General features: G+C 34.8%; 1 protein-coding gene across 1 annotated transcript in view; it reads left to right on the top strand.

The window, feature by feature from the left end:
- The window catches only part of DNER (delta/notch like EGF repeat containing), a 129,478-nt gene that overhangs the window by 50,403 nt on the left and 60,549 nt on the right, over positions 1-18,526 (top strand). The window contains exons 2-4 of the mRNA XM_030494671.1: positions 879-1,175; positions 11,205-11,299; positions 13,672-13,838. Coding sequence (XP_030350531.1) covers positions 879-1,175; positions 11,205-11,299; positions 13,672-13,838 — 559 coding nt within the window. The remainder of the gene's footprint in view (positions 1-878; positions 1,176-11,204; positions 11,300-13,671; positions 13,839-18,526) is intronic.

The following is an 18,526-nucleotide window of genomic DNA, read 5'->3' as shown; positions in this document are numbered from 1 at the left end:
GGAGGGCTTGTCCTTCATAAGGAGCAAGCATGTCCTATCCAGTCTATGAGAAGAAACTTGAGAAGAGTTTGTAGATGTAGTCTATAACTACATTATAGATGTAGACATCAGCACAGAAGAGGGAAAAGACATTTAACATGAAAGTAAAGGATAACATAAGAAACTGAGTACAAACTAGCTGTAGAATAATTTAAGCCAGAAACTGGAAGAAGGCAAGCAAGCCTAGGACAGGATTTTCCCTGCATCACTGAGCTCAGTCTTGTCCTATGCTATTACAAATAGTGTTTTAAAAATATGCACATTTTTGCACCAACTTTCTAACTCCTCTAGAAAGTTTTCAGCATCAGAATGAATCAGATCCTGAAACTGATGTCCACTGAATGAAGTGTGGGTAAAAGGCTGAGCTGTTTTGAAATGGACATTGGGTCCACAGGTAGTATTGCATGATGACAACACAGCTGCTCCATGACCTGATGATCTGTAGGTGTTCTGTGCCGCATCCTTTTTTCTGTTACTGCATTATATTTCTAGATGTTTATTGTTTTCCCTGGATAGGTTACTCTTTTAAGACTGTTTCTGAAAATTCCTGATTATCAGCAGTGTCCATGTTCATACTTTATGTTCATCCCTTTGCTTGGATGTGTCAACAGTGAATTAGCATTAAATGATCTGGGAGAACTGGTTAATATTCTTTAGATTAATATTCTAAAATTAATCTTAATCTTAATATTAAGATTAATACATCAAAGATGAGCTTGGTTTATAAATACATTTAGAAGATAAATACAGGAGGGGAAAGAATCCTTTTTTATCATCTTTGTAAAGGTTAGAAATAAATCCTTTATATGCAGTAATTGACTTACATATGTTTTTCCCAGTTTGTTTCAGATCCTTGTGCCAGCAACCCCTGTCACCATGGTAACTGCAGCACCAGTAGTGATGGCTACCTCTGTCTCTGTAGTGAAGGCTATGTGGGAACAAACTGTGAACACTCAATTCGCAGCCTTCCAGTCTCTGAACGGACAGAGCTGACATCACCAGAACACAGCAGAGTAGTCTCATCCACGCTGGAACCTGACATTGTTCTTCCTCGTTCAAAAGCAACTGTGACGTTACCTACATGGCAGCCAAAAGCCGGACAAAAGGTTGTAGATCTGAAATGGGATGAAACAGAGGTGAGAACATTCTGTCTAAATGAAAATGCACGAGAAAGAACTTTTGTTATCATTGTTGGGTTGTCATTTGTGCATGACTTCACTGATGTCTACATGAGAGGACTGAAATATGGTATCTGCCCTGAGTTAATATGCTAGTAAAATTAAGTGCAAACAAATTTGATACTTGTTAAAAGCAATAGGCTGAAGTTGGCCAACATGTTGTATTGGGTATTTTTTTGAAATGGGATAATATTCTTCCAGTCATTTACATGACAATGTATCTCCAAATATCAAATAATTTTTTTGTCTTTGTTTTTGTTTGGATCAACTTAGTACCAAACTAATGAGCTTGTTGCTGAATAAATATAATTTCAATAGGCAAAGAATTAAAATCTTTGTGATGTCTTTTTCTTAGTGAAAAATGCATTATAAAGTAATTTCAGTTACGTTTATTAAAGAATAAATAGGCAAAATGTCCGTTCTATCTGTTTAAGATATGTTTCAAGGAGTGTACTTCTTCTGAGGTATTTTCATACATCAGCTAATGAGAAAGTGAACAAGCATGAGTTTAATCCTGGAAAAAAGTATATTTTTTCATAATTCTTTGCTAATCCAGATTTGTTCATGTTTTTACTGTAACATTTATCTAAATCAAATTTTGAAAGTAAAATCAACCTGTGTGAAATATTTGTTTCATGTGTTACGATTCTCAGATTATATCTGAGGTACAAGTAGTTATAGGGCTGTTTCCAATTTCAGTGGGTCTTCTGGAGGGCAGTGTCTGGAGAACAGAGCTTTGTTTCTTGGAATTCTATTTCCCATACCTATTATTTTACAGTAGAACATATGCCGGGCACCAAGTATGGAGTTTGGAGAAAGCACTGAAGCAGAAACAATCATCTGCTTTTGTCACTTAGTTTCAACTCAGTGTTGTCTCAGCATGGGTGCTCCATGTGTCCTGATCAATTAAGGGCATGCCCTTCTCTGTGTCGGATTTCCCTTGTGTGTCTTTCTCAATCTGTGGTCTGGGTATAGTGTTAGTAACATTGCTGCCTGGTTTGCATTTTAGGTAGATTCACTAAGCATTTTGGCCAAGCAAATCATTCACAAGTGCGTATTTTGATAGCTGAAACTCACCCTTCTGCATGTCTTCTGTTACCTGAGGAATACATATAGGTTATCAATTGCAACTGTGTTATTAACATAAAGGTGGAAATTACTTGTTACCCTATTATGAAATTAATTGTCTTGATATGTTTTTAATATATTGTGATAGGTTTTTTTGGCAGTCTTTCTAGTGTAGCATAATGACCTTCTGCTCTTTAGAATTCACAGTGAGAGAGATGCTTATCCAAAAGAGATTTCAGTTGCTAATTCAAGACATTGTCTCTGATCTGTATTAAACTAAAGAGACTTGACTTGCCTGAATGTCTGTATTCCAAAGCCTCTTTGGTGGAGGTTTCAAGACTAAAAAGTGTTAAGCAGGAAAATACTACCTTTTCTCATAGCTTTAAAAGCTTTGCAAAGCTTAATCCTTTCTTGCACGCTTAAAAGGGAAAAAATTAAATAACTAGGTTTTGCATTGCAAAAAATCTACTGTTTTGATCTTCCTTGAGATTTGGGGGCAACAAAGGCTGCTGGTTTTTTGGTTTTTTTTTTTTAATCTTCCAAGTCAGCCTGTTTCACATTATTCTATACTGATACTGCAAGTGAACTAATGTTCTTCATAACCTTTTGCCTGTCTGCTCAGAGAGAAATTTTGCAGAACGTCTCCAAATGAAAGCTCTCACTATCTTGCAAGGATGAATTTTCCATGGAAGCTTTTTCAGGAAATTTTGGGAACTCGAAAAATGAGCACCTGGGCAAAGTAAACAAAGAGAGTCAGGATGTATGGTTACAGTCGGACTGTTTTTTTCTGTATTCCTTAGATATTAAGGATAAAACTTGCCAGTGCTTGCTTTACTGAATGTTCTCAGTAATATCTGCACCAGTAGACAACATAGAGATGTCTTTAGATACAGTTTCCTTTCTCGGAAATCACTTGCTATAAATGAGTTTTTTCCTGATATGCAGATTAAGGGCTACAAACACAGATCATTAAGAGAAAAATATTATTGTCTGTTGGTTTCTTTATGAAATTTATCTTTGGAATTTGTCTTTGTGCTCAGCTTTTGAAAGAGAACTTTTTTTCCTACTTTGGGCGACTAACTTGTTCCACTTGCAGGAGATATGACTAGCAATCCACATTTTCCCAGTTCAATGATCTTTTGTCTTACAGTGTAGAAAAGATTTCTATTAGCTGATGATAGAAGAAAAAGAAACCATCTCACTAATCCTGCTCAACTAACAGAACAAACAGAGGTTTCTGTGTACAAAATCAACTGTAAGAATAGCAGTACTGTACTCTTATATATTACTTTCCCTTAATAGCTCTCGTCTTTTTTTTCCAAAGGAAATCAGCAGTATTATTCACATTTTACAGATGGAGACACTGAAGTACAGAGCAGCAAAGTGATTTACCAGGTGTGCAGTCAGAAATTAGAATGCTAAGCACGTGAGTCCTAGTCTAACCTTTTATTTATACTGCAATACTACTACTCAGATTCAAGCTTTTGGAACTAGTGATTAAAGGCTACAATAAACTAGTAATTCCCCTTGCAATGGGGAAAACATTTGTTTTATATTTTCTTCGTAAATTGTAAGCCTTTAAAAGGAGAATGGCTGGGTCAGGTGGAAAATTCTGAAAGAGAGTGCTCCTGTTCTGCAGCAATGGCCTGTGCTTAAGGAATAATTTGGCCTGAAACAGAGATCTTTGAATCTTTGCTTTATTTGTTGCTAAATGCTTGCATGTTTTTGCCAAAGTATGATATAGGTGCAGAAGGAGGCTGAATGGAATCATGGAGGAGAGATCCGTTTGAGGTTGCTAAATACGTAGAAACACTATCCTTCGAAATGACAAAGATTTTCCTAAGCTGCCATGAAAATGTGTGGAGTTTGGAGGAAATAGGCTTGTCCTCATGTTATTTTCTTGGCATTCCCTCTTATGATTGCTGCTGGAGTTAAATAAAGTACTGGAATATGTATACTTTGGGTTTGACTTAGGACAGCTGCTCTAATAACTATATATAAGATTTGTTAAGAAAATTATTATTTTTCATTTTCTTCTTAAAAAAGAGATCATACAAGCAAATAAGGAGACTGAAGAAAAGAGATTTTGCTAGAATAATCTTATCTTTCTTCTAGGATAAATCTGTAAATTAACTAAATCTCTCCTCTACAGTATTTGTGTATGTAACTTTCTGTACAAATGCCGCTCTGATAGAAAACTTGTAAGCAGCTCTGGATAGGTGATATCCTTTATTATACTTATTTTCAAAGCACAAAACAAAACATATCTAAAAGCTCAATATGCTCAAACAAAACTAATGTGAAGTTCACACAAACCTTAGTTTAGTATATTCCATTGCTAAAAGATGTTTAATGAATTGTTATAAATATTAGCTTTCTTAAAAATCAAAACTCTCGTATCCTCTTTAAGGACAGAAATATGCTATAGAAAATTTAGCGAGTGCAATTATGTCAAGATACTGAAGCCCTGCTTGTCTGAATCTATTCTGGTGGGTAGGCTCAGGACTTTTGGTTATCCAATGCTGTCTTTTACAAGCATCTGGATTCTCTACTCCTTCAGGAGTCATCCTGTCTTGAAGTCTTTGAAAGTCTGAGAAAAAACAAAAACAAAATCCCAGAACAATAAGACAAAATCAACAAAACAAGAAAGCAAACTACCAAACAATAAAAAAACCCACAAACGAACAAAACCCAAACCAAACCCTGATAGCTTTACTGCCTGTCAGTGTTTTGGTGTAGAAGTGTCTATGGCTGACTTGGTGGACTTCTTTAGTTGAAGTTTACTTCCTAGCTTATTCTCCAGTGACCTGAACTCATACACTGTGTGTAAAGATTTGACTATGTGGAATTTTTGCTCAATGAGTTTGTTTCCACAGTGTTTACCTTTATTACATAGAACAGCTCCATACACTCTGGAAGAAGATAAGACCTTTATTTGTTCATGGAAGTAATATTTATCGAATGACTGTGTTGAGATTTAACCGAGGAGTAGGGAGCTGAGCCCCACACAGCCAGTTGTTCAGTCCCCCACCTAGTGGGATGGGGGAGAAAATTGAAAGGGTAAAAGTGTGAAAACTCATGGATTGAGTTAGACGGTTTAATAATTTAGAAAAGAAAGAGAAAGAAAACAATGAAGCAAAAACCGAAACAAAACAAAAACTGATGCTCAGTTGGTGTCTGAGCAACAGCAGCCCTGGTCAACTTCCACCCTGTTTTTATTGTTGCAAATGACATCATATGGTATGAGATGTCCCTTTGGTCAGTTGGGGTCACCTGTCTGTGTTGCCCGAACTTCTTGTGCACCCCTAGCCTACTTGCTGGCAGGGCAGTCTGAGAAACAGAAAAGGCCTTGATGCTGTGTTCAGTAACAGTTAAAACATGCCCTGACTGTTTTCTTAACAGTCATTATTAACACTGTTTTCATCACGAATCCAAAAAATAGTACCATGGAAGCCACTGTGAAGAAGTTAACTCAATTCCAGCCCAAACAAGTACAGACTGTTAGATTTTAGGAAGTTGACATTGATTTTGGTGGCCAGCTTTAGACAGGAAGGCATCTGGCTTATATGATTGTCCAAGCTGTCTGTCTGAAAAAGTATCATAGTTTAAGGTAACCTACTGTGCCTGCTGAAGCATCTACCTCTTGGTGTAATATTGGCATTGTTAACCTGTGACAGAAATACAGTTTTAATAGTGTAATCTAGAGGATTGCCAATGCTGGAATGCACTGGATCCCCATGGCAGTTGATTGCTGACTCCACAAAGTGGCTTTTGCGCAGATGAGCCAAGAAGCACAGACTGCCAGATATAGAATTCTCTGGGTGGATATGCAGCCTTCCTTAGATCACATTTCAGTGCTATAATAACTGGAAAGCTTTCTTCATTTGATACTCTTTTTGGATACAGTCTGTCAGTCTTCCCTTGGTGTTCTTCAGAGAGGCACTACTCCTACTCTAAACACTTTTGATTTTTTTTCTTCCACTGGTGAGATATGTTAGAAGTAAGCCTTTATTTTTTTCTATTCTGTTTTTTTTTTTTTTTTTTCAAATGTTGTCCCATATGAAACACTGGAGGGTACAAACAAATACACTCAAGTGGAGGCTAAGCTGCGTGACACTAGATTGTCAGAAGCGGTAGTTTTTCCATGCTACAGGGCAAAAGAATTGTGTTTTTTATTTTCCTTGTATAATTTTGTTCTGTCTAAATGGCATTTCTGTGCCAGAAATGATCCTGGTTTATCTTGACTACAAGAAGATAGTAATTGATCCCTCTCTTATGGTTCTATTATATTGCCTTTTATTTTCCTGCTTTTTAATTCTTTGCAGACAGATGTTCACGATCTTATAGTCAGGATCTAACCTGTTTTCTTTCTTTCATGTATTATTTTTCTCTTGCATAAGGAAGGCTGAAAAACATGTTTTATTTCCTAGAAAATAAGAGATAACTCTTGCTACCCTTAGAGGGCTGGAAAAGAAAAAATCCTGCAGGCCTTATCTTAATGGAAAGGTAGTTATATGTTTAGAAAAGGCAAAATTGCATATTATGAAACTTGCTTTATTGAATTGAAAGTTAATAAGTAAACACTTAGAAGAAAATTTGGAAGAATTGGCACTTGCAAGAGCATCTCTCATAATGCATTCATTGTGGCAGTTTCTGTCCTACTGAAGAAATGAAAGTTTATCTTTCTTAATGACCATGTCAGTTTTCACTGGAGACCACCCAGAACATAGCCTTGTTTTTCTCAATGAAATAATTTTCACACTTGTCTATTAACATAATGTCTTTTCTAATATGTTTAAATCTTTAGGCATAGAGTTTTTCTTTTAAGCACTGATTTTGTTTTTTTGTAAGATGAGTTTGTATCCATCTCTTATTTAGTTCGAGAATGATGTGTGGAAATGATGTGTGCATTTGTGTATTCTGTATAATTCCAGACTTATTTGCCCCATTTTGCTTTAGTGTCAAGATTTCTTTATTGCCCCGTTAGATGGTAAATACAGGAGAATGGCTTTTTTGAGATGGAAAGACAAGAGATTAACCAAAGAGAACCTTCACAGCTAGCACAGGAGGATAGTGTCAATTTAAAACATGCAGGTGTCTGTGTGTCCATGTGAGTATGCACACACACATGTGCACATACTTACTTGCGTAACCTTTGGGGGTATTTTCAAAATGAAGCACTCTTATTGTATGTTGGACTGGGGTTTTATAAAAGCCATTATATTAATGAAGTTACAATGGCAATTTACAGGAAAGACTTCATAGGAAATGTGCTCATGGGGTGAATATTTACTAACAGAATCACAGTGCAGGTGAGGTTGGAAGGGCTGTTGGATATTGCCTCGTCCAGCTCCCTTGTTCAGAGCAGGGTCAGCTAGAGTGGGCTGCTCAGATCTGTGTTCAGTTAGTGTAAAATAAAGCACAAAGAGAGTCCACAAGATACATTCTTCCAGTGTTTGTTAGTTTCCAGATATTTGTTACTATCTTTTTATTAAGGTAGTGAGGAATTGGTAGGGCCAGCGTGAATGTGGTCATTCCACTTACAGACCATTTTTAAGTTTGAGGAAAATGTGATATGTTTTGTAAGAAGTAAAAGCCTTCTGCAATTCTTCAGACTCAGGGGTCTGAGATACAACAGAAATGCAAACATGTAGCATGGTAGCAGAATGACTGTATTTTACACTGTACAGGATTAGTCTGCCCATGCTGGTAAGGCCTTGTAGAGTTACATATGTCTGGTCAGCTTTCCAAGAAGCATACTATGGAATTTCATATACAATAAAAATCTTCGGAGAACTACTTTCGGTAGTGAGAGGCTACATTTGTGTATCCCAGCATATATATAGACTTAGAGTCTGTATATTCCTTTTCTTAGCCTCATTGAATTAAAGGCTAGTGCACTTAATTTATCAAAGTAGTAAAAGCGCTCGTGTAAAAATATTGCCTTGGGATTTATGTATGTATTTCAGCACTTGTTGAACTGAATGTATCATTATTCTGGTTGGTGTGTAGTGCATAAGAATATCTGTACAATTCACACTATTTTTTTTCAGAAAAGTTGTAATATGGAAGAACAGTCTGTTGCTCTCTTCTTAGGTAACACCTGATTTCCTTTGCAATCTCATCTGCAGTACTGCTATGGCTTGGTAAGGTAATATTTTAGTCTAGTCACTGCTGTGTCATCAAAATCCAGGAAGCTTGTTCTTATGGAGATTTCATTATTGCTTTTTTAGAATCATAGAATCATAGAATGGTTTGGGTTGGAAATGACCTCAAGACCATCTAGTTCCAAGCCCCTTTCCATGGGCAAGGGCTCCTTCCACTTTACTAGGTTGCTCAAAGTAACAGGGAACCAACCTGGCTGTGAAGACTTCCAGGTATGGGTATCCATAGCTTCTCTGGGCAACCTGTTCCAGTGCCTCACTACTCACAGTTTGTATGGGAGGTGCTCCAGCAAAGGGTAGGGTAGGAATGCTCTTGATTTTACCTTCTAAAAAATGTTTAAGTATATTTTTCCAGTGACTTGTGTTTTAAATATCTCTTACCAGTTCTGGCAGTTTGTGTGGTGGTTTTTTTCCTCTTCCCTCTTTTCCTTTTTTTTCCTTTGGGAGTAAGACTTACAGATTGTTTTCATTTTCTAAGTGTTCTTTCTTATTGTAATTCCATGGCAGTTTTTACCCTCATTCTTCAATCTTTCAGTTTTGCAGAGAGCTCTGTTAAGACAGGAAAGAGACATACTTAAAATCTTTATTCCAATTTCCCATAGCTGTAGAAAAACTGTGTGTAATTTATTTCCTAATTCAGGTGTCAAAGCCGTAATTTTTGTCTCCCTAATATTTGCCTGAAATAAGACACTGCTAGCACCATTTTTTCTTCCTTATGAAAGCTGCTGCTTCTTACTGTGGTGTGTTGGATTTATTTATTTATTTATTTATTCTCTGATCCTATTACTGGGATTTTTAATATTAAAAAAAAAAAGCTATTGCAAAATTCTACTTTGGTGTCCTACTGGTTTAGATGATTATTTTGTCTGACTCTTGAAGCATGAAAGCAGAGTCAATTGCAAATGGAGTTTCTAGAGAAAGACATCGAACATTACAGATCTCTTAACGGAAAAGTCAAAATCTGAATTTTGCATTTCTATCTTCTGATTCCCATTGAAATATTGCCTATGTGTGCTTTTCATGCTGAGTAATCCTTAATTCTGATGTGTTTGCAAACCAAAGTATTTTTGGTTTGGTTTTTTTTATTTTCACAAGTTTAAATCTCAGCTCTTGTTGCGCAGCCACTTTGTTTATCTCTGTCCTCCTGAATTTTTTTGTTATTTTTTAATTCTAGTTTCAAAGAGATCAATGCCTTTTACAAACTTCTAATATTGAATGGTAAGGTAAATGAAATATGTAAATTACATTTCTTTCCCCCTTGTGTTCCAAGGTAATAGATGCATGAAACTGTAAAATTACACAAATACTTTAAAAGTGAGTGTATTTTTAGATGTAGTAGAAGACTGTGTGAGAATAGAGATGTTGATTTCTACATTTTTTTTCTTCGTGTCTTTGTCCCAGTAGAAATATAGATTCACAAAGAAAATGAAAGTTAAAATGTTGGCAAATATGAAGAGTGTTAGCTAAAATAATTTTGGATTCATTGTGTTTTGAATGCTAGCTCCATAATTTTGACTTCTAAAATTGAAAAATTTGTAATGGATATAATTTTTTTTTTTCCCCCAAATCTATTTGAACAAATACAATAAAATTGCATCTCACTTTATTTTCATAAACTATGAGTATTTATTATATGTGCCAGAGAATTTAACAATGAATCCTGTAAGCTAGACATTTTTTGGAAATGTGAATAATCATTTGCCTTGCTTGAGTCAAAATCACCTCTGAATCTCCTAAAAATTACTACTTGCATCATATTCTGGACTTCTGTTGTTCATGTTTTCACAGATGTTTCATAGTAATGTTGAAATACAAATTTGTATTTTACTTAAATTTACAAATTTAGGATTTTCTTTGATGACTAATGATGATTAATTCAGGGAGCGTGTCAGGTTGCATTTTTTGCTTTGCTAGTGAGTCTTCGAGATAGATAACTGAAAAAATAACATTGCAAAAACTGCCCAGCAATTTGAAGATGAATTGGATTGGTTTCTTTACAGTGTGATATTTCATAGGCAAGCTGATGAAGATACCTGAGAACTACTTCATTAAAATTACTGGTGATGTTAATTTCGGTGATAGAAAGGGTCAATTATGCCACAAAAAATATTACTTATTTGAAATAAAGGTATCACTGGAAACGCTAATGGTTTTCAAACTGCCTTTATGAAATGCCTACAAGACACCACAGATTTGGTAAATACATCCTTTCACTCTCAACTGTGTTCATAATTTTCTTCCATCTGAAAACACTGTTTGTCCAAGCAACTTTTACCTGGAAATAATAAAAATGGGTAAGTGGGCCAGTATTTTTTTAATCTATGTTTGGGAAAAAGTAAATTTCAATATAATAGAAAGACAATAACAGTATTTGCTATTATAAATCCTCCAAGATCACCTAAATTAATGATGCAACATTTTTTGGAAGTGGCAAATTTTAGAGCTTTATTTATTATTTTAAAAGACCAAAAGCCTATTAATTTTCTAAACATGATCTCTTTTAAAGGAAGTTTATTTTAGAAGTTCACACTTATGTGCAGGATGTTTTTGTTAAAACAAGAAACTAAAGGATAGTTATGTGAATTCTTGGAATATTTGTTGATAGCATAAAAATTTTGGTGACTGTTTTGGTCCATCCTGATGATTTTTAAAAGAAGACTGTTGGACCTTTTGTGTAACTTTCTAAAAAATCTTTCATGGTTTCTTTGGCCAGATTTTCTGGTTTAGTGTTACTTAAAACTACTTTTACTTTCAGATAACCCCAGACGTGGCTTGTGGAAATGCCAGTTCCAATAACTCTGCTGGAGGCCGGCTTATCTCCTTTGAAGTTCCACAGAATACATCAATAAAGTAAGAGTATTTTTCATATGTGATGAAACATAAAAATGCTTTTATTTTAATTTGCCTGGATATTTTAGATCACAGTTTTTCAGATAAGCAGGTTTGTCAAATGACTAGAAGTATATGAAAGAACTTCAGTCAGGCTTCAGGCATCTAGCAGTGCCATGTCAGCTCTTTGCTTGACATAATTTTTCGCACATATTTAATGCTTTAGAAGATGTAAGCATGTAAACTGTCTCTGGGCTATCAGAATGCATTAGAAATGGGCAGATGTGTTGAAGATGTCATTGTGGAGAAGATACAACATTTCCTTTCTCCTTTATGCAGTGAACGCTTATTTCCCTCTTTAATCTTAAAATGCACTTGGTGGTAGAAAGTGTTATTATTGACTATATAAAAGCATGTATTTTGTGCACTTGTATTTGATTTCTGGAGTATTGTTCTGGGTGTCATCATCAGCTGTGAAATCTTTGTGCATGTCCTGCAAACACATTTCTCAAGCATTCTAATTGATTCTGTGTTATTCACTTTTCAAACTCACACTTTTTCGATTTAATACTTGCTTTGTTCTTTTAATTAACAGAACACAATTTCCTGGAAAGATTTGATTCTGTCAGCTGGGATGAGACATTTTCTTATTGGAAATTTTATTTAAAATAAAAATCTGCCAAGGTAGTTCTCTGGCTCACAGCTTTACTGCAATTTTAGACTCACATTTTCCCCAAAGAGCCTACTTTTATCATACTGTCATTTTATCTTTCAGAATCTCAGCTTTCAGCTAAAAAAGGCCATGCTCACAGGAAAAAACAAACTGATGTAAGCAGACAAGCTGCAGACAGTTTGGAGCAGTAACTGTTAAACGTGGGAGCTGTCCTACTCTTCCCACATCATGCTCATTCATGAGTGTTAAGCTTAAGTCAGGAAGAGATCTGTAAGGGCGGATGCTCTGGTTGGGTGGAATCTGTAAGCAAACAAATGCCTTTTCATGAAATCAGTAGTAAGCTGGTGTTTGTGGATACTGCAGCTGTATTTAGGACCCTTACTGGAGTGACCCCATTTTAAAGGAGGTTGCAGAATACACAGTCCTTTTTGGTCATTTTTTTATACTATTAATCTTTAGCAGTGATTTATATCTAGGTAGATTAATGCAGGTCAATATCTATCTTTATTTAATTCTATTTCATTTAAAGGTCCAAGTAACATCTCAGGATCAATTGCTACCTATGAAAGGAAAATAATTTCAGTTTAATAATTTTATTTTGCTTTGATTGTCAGGCATGACCTAAACTGTAAAACTGGCTGCTATCTTGTTCTCAAAGTGAGGTGGTCAGCTTTGGGAGTAGCAATGGGGATTGTTCTTAAAAATGACCCAAAATATTGTTCAAAATTTTGCTTCTTATGATGGCTAGTTGAAATATTTTTTCAACTTGTGTCAAACATGATTACAAAATTTTGCATTTCTTGTTTTGGATGCAAATAGGAAGTGTCGAGGGAAAACTGCCTTGTGTTTTTAGCAGGATTGAAACAATTTCAGTACAGGAAATTGTGGAACAGGACTTCATCTCTGGGTATTTCTAGGCCTGTTTTCAGCAGTAGAGAATTATCAGTTTTCAGAAGTTGGATGCTGTTGCATTTGAATTTTTGGAGGATTGTTCAAACTTATTTGGGTTCCTTTAGAGGAAATTAATGCCAATATTTGGGTACTTACCAGAAACATTGCAGGTTTTTATTTTTATTTTGTGGAGTTGAGTAGGGAAAAGAGTGTCCTGAAAGAAACAGTGACATAGATACAGTGCTCCCTAGTGGAGCCGACCGCATATATGCAGTTGTGATACTTACCCAATCTGTCGGTATTTAGGAAGACACGGTGTACTCAGTGACCTTGGGACCATTATGTGACTAATTTGATCTACAAGAATAAGCTGTTCTGAACCTTCAATCTGCTGTGTCAAACATGAGGATTTCTACCAGGATCCGTCTCCCTGTATTGAATGAATATTTAGTGTACTTCAGTAAACAAGAGGGCTGGATGTAGTTAAGCTGCAGAAAATGATGTAGATACAGAACGGAGGAACTATTCAAAAAGGCATAAATACAAAGACTGAGTAAGAATGCTTTTATGTAATGTTTGTGCAAAACTCTTCATGGCCACTAAGATGATGTCTTTTAAGTATTAGAAATTGAGACTCTATTATTACATATTACTCTTGAAGCATTTTTTATTTTTGTGGACATGCTAAAAACCTGCAGGCCTTTTCTTGATTCCATGTGTGCTACATAAGTTTTTCTGCTTTTTTGATAAACTTTTGTCCCCCAGTAATATACTTCCTAGTAACACCAATTTCCCTTAACATAAATATTCTTATAATTTCTTTTGTCAGAATAAGGCAAGATGCTACTGCTTCTCTTATCCTGCTATGGAAGGTCACAACCACTGGATTTAAACAGTGTTCACTTATTGATGGTAGAAGTGTCACTCTTCTCCAGGCACTGGGTGGACTTGTTCTGTCTGAAGACATGCTTGCATTAGGAAACAACTACTTTATTGGTGAGTAACATGCTGACATTTTGTTTATCACCTTTAGGTGACAGCTGATAGCTTACCCAATATTTAGAGAAACAAAGAGGTAATTCCCTTAGTTTAAGTGCTGCTGAAAGATCCATGTGTTAGATCTTGGTTCATTCAAAAATAAAAAAAAAAAAACCACGCAAGAGATACACTGAATTTTTATGGAGGTGGCATGATTCAGTTTAAAACCTAGATGATGATTTTTGCCTGATATCTTTAGATAATGCAAGGTATTTTGTACGTTGTGTTTTAATTAACCATAAAACTTTTGGTAAATGCTACAGTAAATAGCTCTGAATGTTTCAGGGTTTCTTTTTCAGATACAGTATCATGGGATACTTTGTAAAGAAGCTTAAGTCTGTGCGCAGTAAACTTGAAAAAATATATTGAAATATAATAGAAAATCTGATCTTCTAACAGTGTTTACTTGCATTAGTTTTTCTCTTCTATTTTTGTCTCTGACTGTGAAATCTTAGAAATATACGTTTCATTGGGCAATTAAATGTTAAGTATCTTTGCAGAAGGGATGTAATGAAAACAGGCTGATATGTTATTTTTAACTGTATGGGAAATAATACTGATTGAATACACTATTTGTGCATAGACACAATAGACTTAACTAAATTGAGTTTTCTGGGCAGATGGTTTATTATACCAATGACATGAAACCAAAGTCATTGTAATAACAGCATTTATTGTAATCTGCTTGAAATACTGTATATCTTATAATGAAGAGTAAGCTGACACAAATTGTTATTCAGCAACTTATCATGCTTATCATAAATGTAAAATTAAAAGCATCCTGATGCAGAAACATTGGGCCAAATTCTAAGTGTATAGCTAATACAGAAAAAACCCAAACCAACCCACAAATGCAGAAGTAATGCCATGTTCTTTCCTTTTTGAGCTGTCACAAAGCAAAGATATTGTTTGAAGGTTGTGAATGTAATAATTCAATTACTATCAATCAGTGGTGTTTTCTTATATTTATTAAACAATTTTCCAGTTCCTTTTATTTTCTTTATTGTTTACTTCCTTCCAAGATAGTTACTTTTAGATGTTTTTCTGTAGTTTATTTTTGTATTTAAATTATAAGAGTTAAAACTCTTCTTTTTATGCATTTGCATTGTGGCACTTAATGTATGACAAAAGGAAGTAACAACATGCTGAAGACAGGATAATTTCTAAGTCTTGTCTTATGCACTCAGTGAAGTACTTAAAGGCATAAGTTGGTCTATAAGCTCCCAAACAGAAGGTTTAAGTTGCTCTGAGAAGGCCCCACTTGACTATACATAACATAAAGCATAAGCTATTAATTTAGATAACTGAAATGAATGTTTTCTTACTCTTTCATAGCTTGTCTTGTCCTACTTGTCTCTCTGTAGCTGTCTTTCTCTCACTGAGATTTTTACTTTGAATTTACTGTGTTCTAGGTAACATGTTGGGAAAATACATATTTTTCTTGATGAATACAAATGAAGGTTTAGTTCATTAAAATTGTACTAATGATCTTGCTCATTTCCTGAATTACAAATATTCTCAGACCTCTAATTTTACTTCCATCTGGGGTTTTTTTGACCCTTTCTTTAGTCTTTCTTCTTAATTTCCTGATAGTGAAAGTCTTTGTAGAATTTTCCAGTTGTAGTGTAATTTATGTAAAGAACATGAATCATAAATGCATATGCATGGAACAGCAGGGAGACTCCAATAATACAGTGATACATTCATGAATAGGAGCATCTGAGTGCTTAGTAAAGATGAGTGCAGATATAGCGCATTTGAATTTTTAGAAATCCTATTTATTTTAGCAAATGGACAGATTATCTGTAGTGCTTTTCATAGGAAATGAATATGAAACATTCCCTCTGCATATCTTTTAGTCCTGAGGCATTGCAACTCTATATTAAGATATAAAAAAGTAATGAGATAACTCAACAATTTGCTGGAGTAAATTATTCTATGTGGCCTTAATTTAGTTATAGCTTTTCCCAGAATCATTTACTTCTATTAAAACACTTGAGTAGAAGAAAGATGAAATACGGAAGGAATAGGGAAACTGCCAGTTTCAGCACTTCCTGTATGATTCTTGATATACATGTCAAACATATTCTAAGGTACGATAAGTCACATTTGATGATTGTATATAAAAGAACAATAATGCAGCATGTGCTTTTATTGAAGATACTTAAGGTAGAGCAACCACAAGGCCACAAGATACTGTAGGATATCATAAGCATGGAATCACACAGAAGGCTGTGGACCATGCCAGCTGATAGATTTACTTACTATATTTTCTCCTTTTCCTCCTCACTATTTTTCTGTTTATTCAAATGAATTTTTAAAGGATTTTTTTCTCTTAATTTTTGGATTCTGTAAAATGCATTTCTTTCAAGTTTTAAAAAAAATTCTAAATAGAACTGTAAAATAAAAATGGGGAAGATTGAGCACGGGGTTTTCTTTGTTTTTGTGTGTGTGTCTTTTGATCTGCATCTTATTTGAGTTACTTCTCACTGTGTTGCCTCGAAGTTTTGTTACTCAGCAAGGAACTTTAATTACCTCTTGCAAATCTTTCTGAATAAGATAGCTATGTCAAAGTTAAAACATTTAGGGAAATACTATTTGTTTTGTGTTACCTCATGATGGCACAAGTTTAAAGTTGTTTAGACAAGATTGAGAAGTCAGCAGTAATGTACTGATTTGCTGATCATGCAGTTCAGGGCATAATGTCTAGAGGATGGAAAGAATGCTGTCTCTAAGATCTAAAAATAGATGCTTTGATCATAGTGCCCCACAGACAGTACCTGCACTGTATGAGAATGAAAGGCTTAAGGGAAGAAGAGTGTAATACAACTAAACAAAAAAGACCAGTCTGTTTTCTATAATGTGATTTATAAAATGGCTGCTGCTTTTGCAAACAGGCTCTTGCAGTGCAGAAAAAGAGTTATGATGCTGTGATTAATGCAGCATGATTACATTGTTAATTACAGCATTTACCCCATTAGAATAAGTCCCAGTAGATGGATAAAAGCACTAACTTGAAGACTGGCTTGTACCTTTTGTAACACATTCTTACAATGACTGCTTTGCTTTGAGTATTTTTAATGCGTTTGTAAGATTTGGTACTATAGACTTGCCAGTCTTCTAAAATAATTTATTATGTTTTATTAGAAAGTATATTTATTAGCCAATGGAAAAAAGGTCCAATATGGCTTAGGTTTTGAAGTGAAAAAGCCCCTGAAATTACTGATTCACTCACTGGGTATGTGTAGGGTGAAGCACAGAGGATATCCCAAGGTGCTGATGGCTTTTAATGTCAAATTACTACTAGACAAAGGCAATCACTAAGTGGTTGATCTGTAGTACAAGACAGATGAACTGTTGATTTCTGATCACTGTTTGCAACAAAAACGTTTCATTTTATGTTAAGAAGTCAAGAAGTCTTGTTTTCTTTGGATTGCTATGGGTGGATGTCGAGTTTTGCCAAAGAGATAGTTGGGAAGTGAAGCAGAAGGGAATTTAACATACTTTTAATGAGATGATGGTTAAGGAATTGACACTTAAATCATTAATTCATGGAAAGTCTGCCTTTTACTTCAATAGAGTTATAGCTTCATGCTATTTGTCCCAATATTCTTTGAAGCTAATGAGTTATTCTTGACACTTAAAACATTAATTCATGGAAAGTCTGCCTTTTACTTCAGTAGAGTTATAGCTTCATGATATTTGTCCCAATATTATTTGAAGTTAATGAGTTATTCTTGTATATATTATTTATAATACTTACAAAATATCTCATCAATATTTGTTTTAATTCAGGATTTTCATATATTCATGCTAGCAATAATAGTACTAGAATATTTGAAATAAATAACTGCAAAACTTTGTTGTTACTGTCACACACACCTGTTCTTCATTGCAAAATATCTTGAAAAATTGAAATCAGATAAAATACATTTTTCAAGTCTGAAAAAAATAGGTGAGTGCCCTGATACCCTGTCAGTTTGTGCATGTCTTACAGACTCAAGTACTCATGAATGTTAATAGGTTACAGCTAAGAATCTTTATGGTGAGTTGAAAGTGCTGCTTATTACTAAAGGGTGTTCTGGTTGGAATCTAATCCACCCAACATTGATCACGTCTTTTTTTCATGGAATAATATACTTGGTTTGGGAACGTATACAGGAACATGTATATTTTCTATACAAGCTTGTTGCAAGTGCATAAGGTTTACTAAATTGATCAAATAATATCTCTCTTGAGAAAAAAATGCATTAACCTTTTCCTTTAGAAAATAAAAAGGCCTTGCTGAAGGATCTTGAAGGACATTTTCAACCTGTATGGCAACTGTCTCAAAGATCTTCTATGATTTGTTGCATGCATCTTTTTTTATTCAAGCATGCAATCACAGTCTGATTGAAAACTGGCACATTTATTCTGAAAACACAGTATGCTATCAAAACAGTAAAAAACCCAAACCCAACATATACTAAAACCTTTGATTAAAATCTTTATACCATTACAATTTTTTTTTTTTTTTTGGTAGGTTGGGTAATAAAATTACATATTTCATGATTATTGCTTCAGTTTTAAGAAGTGTTTATTTAGAGATTTTGGGTGTAATGTAGAGCATGGAGTTGGCAGGGCTGACTGCATGCATGCAACCTATT

Source organism: Strigops habroptila, chromosome 8 (genome assembly GCF_004027225.2).
Source record: "Strigops habroptila isolate Jane chromosome 8, bStrHab1.2.pri, whole genome shotgun sequence".
In the NCBI taxonomy this organism is placed as follows: Eukaryota; Metazoa; Chordata; class Aves; order Psittaciformes; family Psittacidae; genus Strigops; species Strigops habroptila.
The sequence above is the reverse complement of the archived record's forward strand: the minus strand, read 5'-3'. Positions and strand labels throughout refer to the sequence as shown.